Below are 13169 nucleotides of genomic sequence, written 5' to 3'. Positions count from 1 at the left end.
TGATATTTGTAAGATTTTTAGTTGTCCTTGTGAGCTCAGCTTGTGCTCAGTGGTCCACCTATTTAATCCTTAATCTCCAAAATGTTTCCCAGCTAAATATTGGATAAATATTTAGGTTCACTTTCAATGATTCAATTACATAAGTAGGCCTCTATTTGACTATTTCTACTGAGGATAGAATTTTTATGAGATTGGATCTTAATTACTGTGAAATCATTAATGTTCGTGGGGCATTAATGTTCGTGGTTTTCGTGGGTAGGGTGATCCACGAATTTAAGATCCCACAAAATATAGACCCTTTATTCACTTTTTTAACTGCCATGTTATGTACATACTAATTTATTCGTTACAGAAGTCGCAGTATACAGCGTTTATACCTGTCTCACTGTATATTTTACTATGATCATTAATTTGTTAATATATTATCTGCCTTTAGCAAATAATAAACCAAATCAATTTAATGTGTTTTTATGAACCGAATGACAGAAGCACGTGTTTAAATGTGTGCTGTTAATGAAAATCTCCAAGTTTACCTGTGCGTGATGAGTATCGGTACTCATTTTTTTTTATTTAATGAAATAATTAATTGATTACATTTGTTACTGAGCACCCAACGTGACAAAGTACAAAACAATGAGTTCAATATGTTTATAAAACAAAAACATATGAATAAATATTTAAATGATCTTGTTTACTCAAATATATGCGCCTTTTCAGTGTTTTCACAGTTTGCAAATTTCTTAATTGGTATTAAATGGCTTCCCCTATCTGTATTTATTATCAGGATACATCTTCTTTTATGACCTTAATTCCCAATTAAATCGATAATGAGGTATATGCACTAATTGGCATCTCGTACCACTTTAGCGAGTGTCATACACCGTGTGACGTAGAAGACGGAAATCACGGGCCAGCGTGTGGAGATTATGCAAACGATCTGGGACGATGGCATATTCAAACCACGAATTCAAGTACCAACGAAATTGTATTTTTTCGGCAAACCACGAAATTTCATGCCAACGAATATAAATGATTTTACAGTATTATGTCCACTGATTTGGAATGTCACTAATATTCTCCTTTTCTTTTACAGACAAACAACATTCCATCATCATACACAGAAAGGGATTTTCTACAACTTCAACAATATACATTAGACCAACTAAGTAACAGATCTATCACCATTGAGGAGACCGAAGTTGCTTCTAGGAAAAATGTTCAAAGTTCTACCCGTGACATGTTGGATGATATTTCAAGCAATCTTCTGAATGAACAGGTAACAAGGCTTTGAAAATAAGATGACTAAAGTGACCTATAAATACGCATTATGCAATAAGTTTGCAATATTCCTGCTGTATAATTTAACCATAACTGCAACATACACATGTAATTGAAACGCCACCAAGGTGCTCTGATAAAATGCACATGGACTTTGAATCAAAAGATTCTTTTGGTTAAAAAACAACGTTAATTAATTTCAAGTGGGAAAAAAAAAGCTGTATGAAAGAAACAAAGAAATATAGCAATCTAATTATATCCTGTTAATATAAACCACAACTACGTATTCTGTATTTGTTTTGCAGCCTTCCTCTAAACGGAAACGGTGTGAGGAAACACCAGTAGATGATGTAAGAAGCCCTTTGCCTTTTCTTAATATAAATATTTTAACCGTCTTCTCACTATAAACTTATTATAAACCTGAGTTGTGATTGCTTGACATAATGTTTTGATTCCTTGTTTAAAACAGATGTAAACTAAATAAATTAAAACTTATGTAAAGGGGGTTTCTCTAAATAACTATAGCTGAAAGTTTTAGTTCAACTTTGGTTACAGTCCACTAACTTTTGACAGAGTTATTGACCCCTTTTCAAATTAGAATTTGCCAAAAAGTATGGTGTGTGGACAAAAGCTCATGAAGGGTTTACGGGATTCATATGACTTTTAGTACACATGTTTAACACCATGAAATAAAGGTCAAGTTAGACTTTGTTTGCAAACTACCAACTTTTAATTGAACTATATGATCCGGTTATAACTTAGAATTTTCAGATTTGGTGTCCGGGCAATAATTTATGACCAGTTAAATGGATTTAAATGAATTTTGGTACTAATCTTTAACACTATCAAACAGAGATCAAGGCTGATTTGGTGACAATTAACCAATGTGTCATGGAGTTATGACCACTTTTCAAAGAAATAGTACATCATACCTGTGTCCAGGTGGTGTGTTAGGGTATTAGTCACTCTTGTGACCAAAAAAAATGTTTTGAATAAAATATTAAATGCATCCATCATTTTAAAAGTCTTCTATTATACACATTTCCATAGAAATAAAAGTTTATTCTAACTGAAAAATAAGCAAAATAACCTAACACTGAAGATTGGTTTGTTAATTTCAATATATATACCGGGTAAATAAAAGTAATATTTGCATCTTTTATAAAAGAAAGCAAGCTAAGAACTCGCTATTTTATATAACAACTATTGTATAGTTCTTTTTGCTTGCTTGAACATTTGCATCAAAAACAATAGAAGTACCTTAAAGTTAATATAAATGCATACATGCCATATCCCCCGGTGGGGGGGGGGGGGGGAAATCCCTCGGAATTCCGACCAATCCCCTGGTCCCCCGCCGGGGGATCCATATCCCCTGGAATTAAAAAACAGACCTAAAATTATTGTAATTAGTGTGTATTTCTATATTTATTCTTTTATTATAAATGTTGATATTGCGCAAAATTTTGCCGTGTAAAAGTCCCCTGGTGTAATATCAAAATCACCTGGAATTCAGACCAAAATCCCCTGGGAAGCCTCTCAGAAATATGGCATGTATGTAAATGACTTTGGGAACAATTTCAAAAGGGTCTTAGCCCCTTTATCATGCTTTTGGCATGAATCCTCAAACTCAAACAGACCTCCCACAATGAGGATTGACAGTATTCGGCTATAAGAACCCATGTTACTACAAAGTACAATTGTTATCTTTATTTGACAATGTTAATTTCAATGTCAAAACTAAATGATATTTGCTAGATATCTTGGTTGTTACCTTTTCAATTGTAAGGTTATGAAGTGTTGAGTGTCTATAATAACAAGGAAGTTGATATTAGGTTCTGACTAATATCTTGGGAATAAAACCATAACCCCCTGACTGGGCTGTGTATGGAGAATGAGATCTTGGATCTATTCAAATGTAAGGTTATGCACCAGTCAAACGTAACCTTCCAGGTGGTCCCCAGTGCCAGGTGAATGCAGTGGTTTTGTCTTCGCGCCAAAAATAGCGGGGAATGGGACTTACCTAGGGTCCCTTGGGTGCTGGGGCATTTGGCTGGGATTTTACCAGCAGTTTGTCCCCGCTTGGCGGAGATTTTAGCCGGGCTAAGGTGTACCTGAAGTCAAAGTCTTCACTATTCCCTGGAGCTGGGGGGAGGGGGGGGCGTGGTTACAATAATAATCTTAGGATTAAAACCCAAACCCCTGACTGTGCTGTGTATTGAGAACACGGCAGGTAGCGTAGTATCTGTTTTATAAGAGTGTCTCAAATGCAGGTTAAAAATCATGTGAATTCACAAATGAGCATGTTATACCATGATCTATGTGTTAATATAAATAGCTCATATTGGGCAAATCCAGTTATCTCTTTGATGATCATTTTGATGTAATGATAAGAAGACAAAACTTCGATGTTAAAGTGACACTCTTATTCAAAATCAATACATACACATGTATAACAAACATAAATTTTGAGTGATAAACCTTTAACTACATACTAAATACTGCATTTATGGAAAATATTAATATCTGATAACAAGATTGTAACCGTGTATTTAATACCTGAAAACGCAAAAATACTAAATGATTGGTGAATGCTAAAAGATTTACTGTGATCTACATGTACTATCAATACCGTGTTTTCTGCACCTTTCTTTCAAATTAAACTCAGTATCCTTCAAAAGAACCATTGTTTTGCATGCGTATGTCATTGACTGGGTTAAAGATTTTATTTCATGTCATGAATTTAAAAGTTTTCATCCAATTGTTATGAAACTGAGTCAGAATACTTGTCTGTATGTTTTATTAAATAATTATGAATATGTGTCACCACAGATGAAAAATTAGGTGAGATCTGAGGGAGAAAAAATCCCTGTCAGAAGTTCATTAGTTTTTATCCAATTGTTATGAAACTTGGTCTGAATACTTGTCTGCATGTTGTTTGGAATTATTATTTATATGGGTCACCTCAGGTCAAAAACAAGATCACTAGTGGTAATAGTTCAAAAACAAATTCCTTGTCATAAATTCAAAAGCTTTAATCCAATTATTATAAAACTTGGTAGGAATATTTGAATCTGACATATTTTTTTACCTATAGTTTGGCTCCCAACCAAACAATCAATGGTACAAAAAAGCAATGTATAATAACTGCCAGCTTACCATACATTCTTGCAAAAAACTGAAAAATAAAATGTTTAAATAAAAAATCAGGCCGTAATGCCGAGTTCCGCTTGCCCCTTGTTCCATTTATAGTATGCCTAAATTGTCATTGTACTGTTATCTTATAAACAAACTGAAAATTAAAATGGCAAATCCATGAGGATATTTTAATGAGACATATAATATTATGTCTTGTTTAAGAGTATTTGCACATAAATTATCAATTGAAACTGATCGATATACGGATATTGCAAGAGTCAATATGAAATGTTAAAGTCACACTCTTATTCAAAATCAATACATACATGTACATGTATAACAAACATAATTTTTGAGTGATAAACTAACTAAATAATGCATTTATGGAAAATCTTAATTACTGATAACAAGATTGTAACTGTGTATATAATAGCTGAAAACACAAAAATATTAAATGATTGGTGAATGCTAAAAGATTTACTGTGATCTACTATAGTCTAATAAGGTAGAAATGCCATGTTTTATGCACATTTCTTTCAAATTAAACTCAGTATCCTACATAACAACCATTGCTTTCGACATTTATTCATCCTTTTTGGAATATTAAAACAATAGTATTAATTGTGGTAAATCTTATGTGGGAGTAAGAGTGCATCTTAAATGTTGCTCTTGAAATATCATATAAGATGAGAATAATATCATATTTTGTTGAACACTTTACAATAATATCTTTAACTATATATATAAGGCATTTATATGCTGCTTTTGTAAATAAACATTTAGATAAATTTGTTTCTCCATAAAACTAAAATGGATTGTTCCATATATTACAGGAAGCGACTACAGCTATTGATGGCCTTGACAATGCAGTTAAAGTGCTTGAAAAACTCGTGCAGGATGAGACATTTACTAGCAGTGATTCAAGACAAACATACATACAGAGACTTAAACATATTCATTGTAGATTGAATGGTGTTATTGAAAAATGGGAATAGTCATTAATGTAATATTTATTGGATAACTGACTTTTAAGTATCATTATTCCATATACAGTGATTTTGCATTTTCATGTTATTATGAAAATAAATTTTGGCCTTGAGTCAAAAGCTCATTTATAACATTTAGTAATGATTGCTATGTAAAAGGGCGTTTTGTCGCATGCTAAGCATGGCAGACTTGGAAATTACTATGTCCAGGGTCATTCTGTGTCATTATCACCCAGCACTAGAAAATGGACGACATATCCGACTCCCACAATTTTACTTTTAAATGATCACTGAATTTTTTTCATGTATGTTTTTCTGTGTTTAAAATTCTTAGTATTTCAACCCCACAAACAAGTTCTAGGTGTATTGTATGTGTATTTGGAGATATTAAAGTGACATCAATACATACACATGTATAACAAACATCAATTTTGACTGATAAACCTTTAACTACTTACTAAATATTACATTGATGGAAAATATTAATTACTGATAACAAGATTGTAACCGTGTATTTAATAGCAGAAAGCGCAACAATATTAAATGATTGGTGAATGCTAAAAGATTTACTGTGGTCTACTATAGTATCATGAGGTAGAAATACCTTGTTTTATCCTTATTTCTTTCAAATTGAAATTGGTAACCTTCATAAGAACATTCGTTTTTGACATTTATTCATCCTTTTTGGAATAATAAAACAATAATATTTAATGTGGTAAATCTTATTTGTGAGTAAGATTGCATCGTTAAGTGTTAAAGAGCATGTGTTATGAAGAACGTCTGTACGTCTGGTCATAAATTTGAGAACTGTCCGGCGGCGTTACGGATTATCGATGGTGTACAGTATTCTGTTACCAAGGTGACTTACACCAGACTATGTTATATGGCCGTAAATGGTGAACATTTATTCTATCAAGGACTGCAACAGTCAAATTGTAACGTTTTACATAAAATGAAAAACCTATCTTATCGCCGCTACTCGAAATATTGGAAGTGGCGGCCGCCTCTCCTGCCACCCCAGTTCCAATTTATCAGTGTGTGTATACCACGTGATAAATAACGTCATAAATGCTACGACGAAAGGCAACATTTGGCCTCAAATGAAGACTTCAAACATTTCTTTTTCTTCACCATTTGAAACGAAATAAAGGGCAATCTATACCGCTTAAACCGCTCAGCCTTCGGTTTATTACCGGGGTTTGATTTGGTAATTAATGTCCTCAAACACGTCGACAAACCTGTTTCCAAAATAACTTTGTGACAGTGCTCCATCAGGTGGCAGTTTTGTGAAAAGGTTTGTCGACGTGTTTTAAAGCTGCACTCTCACAGTTTTACAACTTTTTTGTGTAAATATCTGCAAACCAATGCATTTTCGCAAAAACTGGCTTGTTTCAAGACAAAAAATAAAAAGTCAAAACGTTCAATCTGTGAGAGTGCAACTTAAAGAAACTAAACTCTCAAAATTATTTACATAACGGCACATGTAATGAAGATTTTGTAATGCATAACCGCAATTGAAATTCTCGAATTTGAAATAACCAGTATGTATTTTACAACGATTTTGAACAAAGCTATGATAGCTTATACTAAGTCACTCTCGTTGTTGCGCGAGAGTGTGGTCTTGTGTTGTAGGGGAAACATGAGTACCCGGAGAAAACCCACTTGTCCGGTTTGTTGACCACTAACCAACATGCATGCGCTCAAGCCGGGAATCGAACTCGGGTCGCCTTGGTGAGAAGCAAGTGCGCTTAACCACTACGCTAACCGGACAACATTTATGCTACCATACTTACAATAAAATACATAAACTTCATCCAAATCTTGTCTATAGCAGCTTTTAAAAATACTATATCACCCGAAATTATTTTAACAAAAGAAAATATACCGCTATGAACTAAAACTGTAGCGTTTTATGAAAAAGTGCAAAATGTTATGTAGTTGAGTTAAACCATTGCGCAGATGGAAACAGATAATAATCCTGAGGTCATCATTCTCATTCATCAGAGGTTCGATCGTGATAAATCTAACGTGGTACGCATAGCATCATCACCCTGGTGAACGAGAATGGGGATCATTTATTCATCAGCTCTACTCTATTAGAAACCATATTTGTGACAGTTTATCCATGTTTGTATCCGGGTTAAACCCTATTGTCTTCGAGGTCATAAGGTCGAAGGTCAAGGTCGTGGTGACCTTTAGATACAATTATTAAATAATCTTCCGAAACTTTTGGGGTAATGAATAATTTATATTTCATTGTCAGATACTTTAATACTTTTATTAACACTGACCCAAAAGGTTGTTTTTGCATGTGATTTAAGCACAAATTTAAACTTGTTCATAATAGACAGTTGTGTGTAGTTGGGCTTGTAACATGTTAAATAAAAAAAACCTCTTCATTTTTCTAATAATGGGGCTTTGTCCATATATATTTCTTCACAATAAATGATGCCTATTTCTTTGACCTTGTGCTTGAATAAACTTCAGTGTATAAATACATCAAAACGATTGAATTTAAATTTAAAGACCTCTTAACATTGATAATAGTGAGCAGTAACCTCCCTATTATACTAGATACGCTACTTCCTCTTTAAAAATACGAAGTGTTTTAGCACTTCCTCATTTCTAATCCTTACACCGTAGTTGCAATTGAAATCTAAAATTACTTCTGTATACATAAAAGGGGCTTTACCCGTAAAACCTTTAATACTGTGAACGACGACGACTTAGAAGCAATCTTGTCGGTTTTCGTGAAAGTCATGATTTTGTTACTTTTCCTATACGTGTACCTTGGTTTTACTTCTGGAACACAAAATGTCACATGCGGAGATTACTGCATTTGTCATGGTGATACGATGACGTGCACTGACTCAAATATTCCACGCCATATTCCGCGGAATATCACAGAGATTTTCTTCCAGGATGTGAATTTTGAGGACTTGGCGTTTCACATACATTCTCGCTCACAGGAATGGTCAGCCATAGATCGCTTGACATTGGAATCAACATCCAGTAAGGACATACGTTCGAGAATGTTTGAGAACTTAAATAACCTAGCATATCTAAAAATCAAAGGAGATCAATTTAGATATATCCATAAGTCTGCCTTCGCTGGCCTGGTTGAATTAAAAACTCTGGATCTTTCTAATAATGGCGCTTTGTCCTTTGAGTCAGTTGGTATGGCTCTTACATTTACAGTTAATGGAACCTGCGTTCTTCAAAACCTCAAGACGCTAAATATTTCATGGATCGGAATGAAAAGCTTTACACCTGTGGACATGACTGAGGAATTCTTCGCCGACTTGGCAAATGGTAGACAGTTGAAACATCTCGATATATCACATATAAATCTTGGCGTGTTAGACATACGGAACTTTTACCCACTTTGTGACAACGGACTGGAGAGCCTCGTTATGAAGTCGAGTGTTATTTCATCCGTCAGTTATTGCTATATTCCTGGTAAACAGTGCTCAAATCTCAAAACGCTTGAGTTGCAAGGATCGTTATTTGCCAGTGGAATTCTTAACTATATTTCATTACTTTCAGAATTTCAGTGCACCGATCTTGTGTTTTATTATACTATAGACACGCTAAACTTGAACGATATTTTCAAGATTGAAATGCTCATTGGTCACACAGATTTGCAGTTTGTGGCAAACCTGTCTGGATGCCCTTTTCAATTTAGAAGAATAGTTTTCGCTTACAATCAGTTAAAGTACTTAAATGTAAGTGTCCTTCTTCATCCTACAACTGCCAAGACTATACATTATCTGGACTTGTCAAACAATGTTATAGAGTACCTTTCTCCCGACTTGTTATCGCCATCTGTGAACTTACTTTCACTCAATATCTCTAACAACAAACTACAAACAATGAATCATAGGTTACCAGGACAATTTAAGCGATTACTCCTACCACTTAAACATTTGGAAGAGATAGGAATGTCAAGGAACCAATTAGAGGACTTGCCTGCCGATTTTTTCTCTGGCAATCCGAATTTGAAGCGTATAGATTTGTCTTACAACAAATTAAGGGTAGTGAGTTTTAAAATAAATAATTTGGACATGTTGAAAGTTTTAAACTTATCTGGCAACGACTTTCACGGCATAGATGCTCACACATTTATTATGTTTCAAAGTTCAAGTTCATTGTTCGTGGATCTTCGTAACAATCCATTGGAATGTGGCTGTAAAGACACAGATACGAAACTAGTCGATTGGATAAGAATACATGCAAAGCAGCACGCAAAGAGTGGTTACTACTGTGATTATGACGGGAAGCGATTTGATATTGTACGACACTCCACAAAAGAAGATATAGAAAACGACTGTGCCTTAAGGCTGTTAAAGACTGCACTTGCAGTATCCATTCCAACCGGGGTTGTCTTAGTAGCTGTATTCGTGGTTACGGCGGTATTGGTTCGTAGGCACCGCATGAAAAGAGAGGCAATATTGAAAGTTATTAAACAAATAAGAAAAGGCGAGTTTCGAAACGAGTTTTTGGTTTTTCTTTGTTTTGCTAGTGATGACATGGAACTCATTGATCAAGATATTTATCCACACTTAAATTCGAATTTTGAGGACATCACTGGTGTTGATAAGGAGTTCACTTGCAAAGGAGACTTTAATTTCCGCCCTGGATATCCGATATTGGTGGAGACAGAGAGGTGCTTGAACAAATGTTCTGTGGTAGTGGCAGCAGTGTCCAGGACGTTTTGTCAACGGCATTGGTGTGAACGGGAATTACTTCACGCGTTCAACACTGGCAAACCGATCATACTTCTCATGCTTGAAAAGGTAGATAGGAATCAAATGTCGCCAGTTATCAACCAGTTCTTTGCGACATTCGTTCATGCTTCGTTGATTAAGGATGGGGACGAGTCTAAGTTGGTACCCGACTGGAGCGTTCTTTGTAAATCAATACTTGAATTGGCTGGGAAACAACCTTCTCCGTTACAGGACCAGGATTTACCTGAAGAAGAACCGGAAATTGTCGATGACGATCAAATACTTCTACTTTGATGCATTCCTAACGACTGGAGGTTCAACAAGTGTTAAATTCTTGTTTTCTCTCGAGTTCTCACATGTTAGTGTTAATTCACATAGTCGCAATAGTTTTCTGACTCACGGACGAAGTGTGTATTAAATGTTTCGATTATTAGAGTTGAAAAGAAATGTCGATCTTCTGACGTTTTTATTATTATTATTTAGCTCGTTATTGCATTAGGTTACGTTTACATAGATTTTAGACAATGCATACTGTAACCCAAACCAAACGATCGTTTTATCTGCTTGGGTATTACATTTACTATTAGGGTATTTTGTGAATATATCCAGTACCTGCGCTGTGGTAAATAAAAACCACCGAGAGAAACAAAATAACCCTAGCCGAAAAGAGTCGCATGTGATCCTAAGCATATAAGCGTATTATACTTGTTGTGATCCTAAGCATATAAGCGTATTATACTTGTTGTGATCCTAAGCATATAAGCGTATTATACTTGTTGAAGTATTTAGGCCCTATTGTGTTGTGTTGTCTTCGGATTCCGCACCACACAATTGGTATTTATGTCCTGCCGTATATTTAGAACCGTATAGAAGTAGTACAACAAGTGTGGGGTTTTAATCATAATTGAGCTTTTTTCATGTTAACGATTTGTTTACTCAATTTATCATTGTAGCTCTATTTCATTGAGGTTTTACACTATATTTCAGTATTTAGTAGACATTTGATCACATTGTTTCGTAAATTAAACCCTGTTGTAAACAAATGTGGTAGCTTGAGAAAATTGAATTTGTTTGTGCTAGTTTTTATGTAGCAAACATATCCATGTGTGTTAACTTTCACCAATCTATGTTTTACGCTTTCTGTATATGCTATGATTATTCCATAATAACCATTGCATGAAAATGTATGCGTCTTTTGCAAATATGTTTGTGTGAAGACAGACTGCAGGTGTACACTGAGCTATACCGGCTGGCGGCGTTTCTGTGAACATATGATTGTATCCATTGACCGTTGGTAAACAAAGCTCACTTAAATCACCTAACTATTCTGAAAAATAAGAAGTAATGGGTGAGCGTAAGTCAACACAACTAAGTGATATCGTGATCTGGGTTTTAAAAGGCATGGACGAAATCTATTATGCGGTGGATACATAATTATATCATGTTGGTAATGGTTACAATACATTTATTCATGAAACCACTATACCTCGATTGAACTATGATCGATCAGGCTGAATTTAATTTGCCAATATGCTTTTTTTAATCTCAATAGGATCCTTGCAAATATTCTTAACTTAAGATCCTCACACGAATTTATTTAGAATAGTTTGACTGTATTTCACGTATATGTTAGAGTTCATTTTGGCAATTACAGAAACTTGAGTGAACGCAGCCACACCGCTGGCAGAGAAAGCTCGTAAAATATTCTGTAGATAGCCAAAATCACTGGCACCGGATTTTCAAACTCAAACATTTTTTTTAAAAATAAAAAAAAAATCTTATAATTGCTTACTAAAAATTATAATAGCGAATATGTAAAAAAATATTGAATTTTTTTTTTTTCAAATATGCACTTTGTACTGTATAATATTATACAGTACAAAGTGCATATTTGAAAAAAAAGATTTTTTTTTTGATTTTTTAAAAAAATGTTTGAGTTTGAAAATCCGGTGCCAGTGGCAAAAATCAACTCTAACTTATTTGGTGTTCGAACAAAGTTGACCCACTAGCTCCGCCCTTTGTGTAGTCACGTGTTGTTTTGGAGCGAACGTTAAACAGCCCAGGTAATAGTTTTATTAAATGAGTGCCATAGAATTACCAAATAGGTATTTTTTCAACGCACAAAACTTTACTTGGATGACCTCGTTAAGTGTTTTATTCATAATGATCAACAAAAGATTAGTAGACATATTGGTATTCGGGATCATTACGTAGTATTCAACTGCCCCCAGAAAACGGCAGATGTATCTGTTACTTCGCGCATGCGCAGATGGCAGAGCGATCTATGAAAAACAGACGACTTTACCAAATCATGTAGATCGATACTCTCAACGAAAATACATGTTTGTATTCACAGTCATATCTGCTCTACATGATATGGAACTACAGTATATGGGTAATCATCGAATGTCATTGGCCCACAAATATATGCCAAATACAGGTATTGCTTTCTACTAAGTCTCAAATCTGCACCTGGGCAAATTCTACACGCAAAGTTCTACATATGCATTTTGAATATGATTTTTAATGAATAACAGGATATGACGTCGTTTGACGTCTGCGACAGAAACTTTATGATATTCTCGCGAAAGATTGTTTTATCAGAATTGTTTACACAAACACTGTCAAACATTTAAGGAATGAATTGCGGGATTGATGTCATTATCGGAATATGAACGCAATTGGGCTTGTCAAAGTGTGTGGAGTCCGAAGGAATGGAAGATGAGGTGTAACGTGGGACATCCTCTTTTAGGGTGACACTATGAAATATTGCTATTAAAAACTTAAAAACGCTGATTTATTTGAAAACCTTTATAGTATCATCGGACAGGAAATGTCAAGACCGTTATTATGATATCGTATATTAATATTTCGTGCACACTCGATATATCTGTAATGTTGGTGGAACTGTGAAGATCGACGTATTTCGTAATTGACGCCATGATCTTGCGCGACATCTAAATGATTGGTGAGTGCTTAAAGATTTACTGTGATCTACTATCATCTCATAAGATAGAAATACCTAACTGTTGGATTTATAAAG

General features: G+C 34.6%; 1 protein-coding gene across 3 annotated transcripts in view; it reads left to right on the top strand.

Annotated features, from left to right (window-relative positions):
• The window catches only part of LOC128224183 (uncharacterized protein C1orf112 homolog), a 57601-nt gene extending 51658 nt beyond the window's left edge, over positions 1-5943 (top strand). For 2 of the 3 annotated variants that reach the window (XM_052933935.1, XM_052933934.1), the window contains exons 22-24: positions 1094-1276; positions 1584-1628; positions 5247-5943. In XM_052933935.1, the coding sequence (XP_052789895.1) occupies positions 1094-1276; positions 1584-1628; positions 5247-5408 (390 nt within the window). In that variant the 3' untranslated portion in view covers positions 5409-5943. Of the gene's footprint in view, positions 1-867; positions 972-1093; positions 1277-1583; positions 1629-5246 lie in introns of those variants that run through there. The other variant, XR_008259451.1, reaches the window with a different exon arrangement.
• Positions 5944-13169: the final 7226 nt, after the last annotated feature.

The sequence above is a fragment of the Mya arenaria genome, chromosome 17, assembly GCF_026914265.1.
Source record: "Mya arenaria isolate MELC-2E11 chromosome 17, ASM2691426v1".
NCBI lineage: Eukaryota > Metazoa > Mollusca > Bivalvia > Myida > Myidae > Mya > Mya arenaria.
This window is presented reverse-complemented; position numbering and strand designations above follow the sequence as displayed.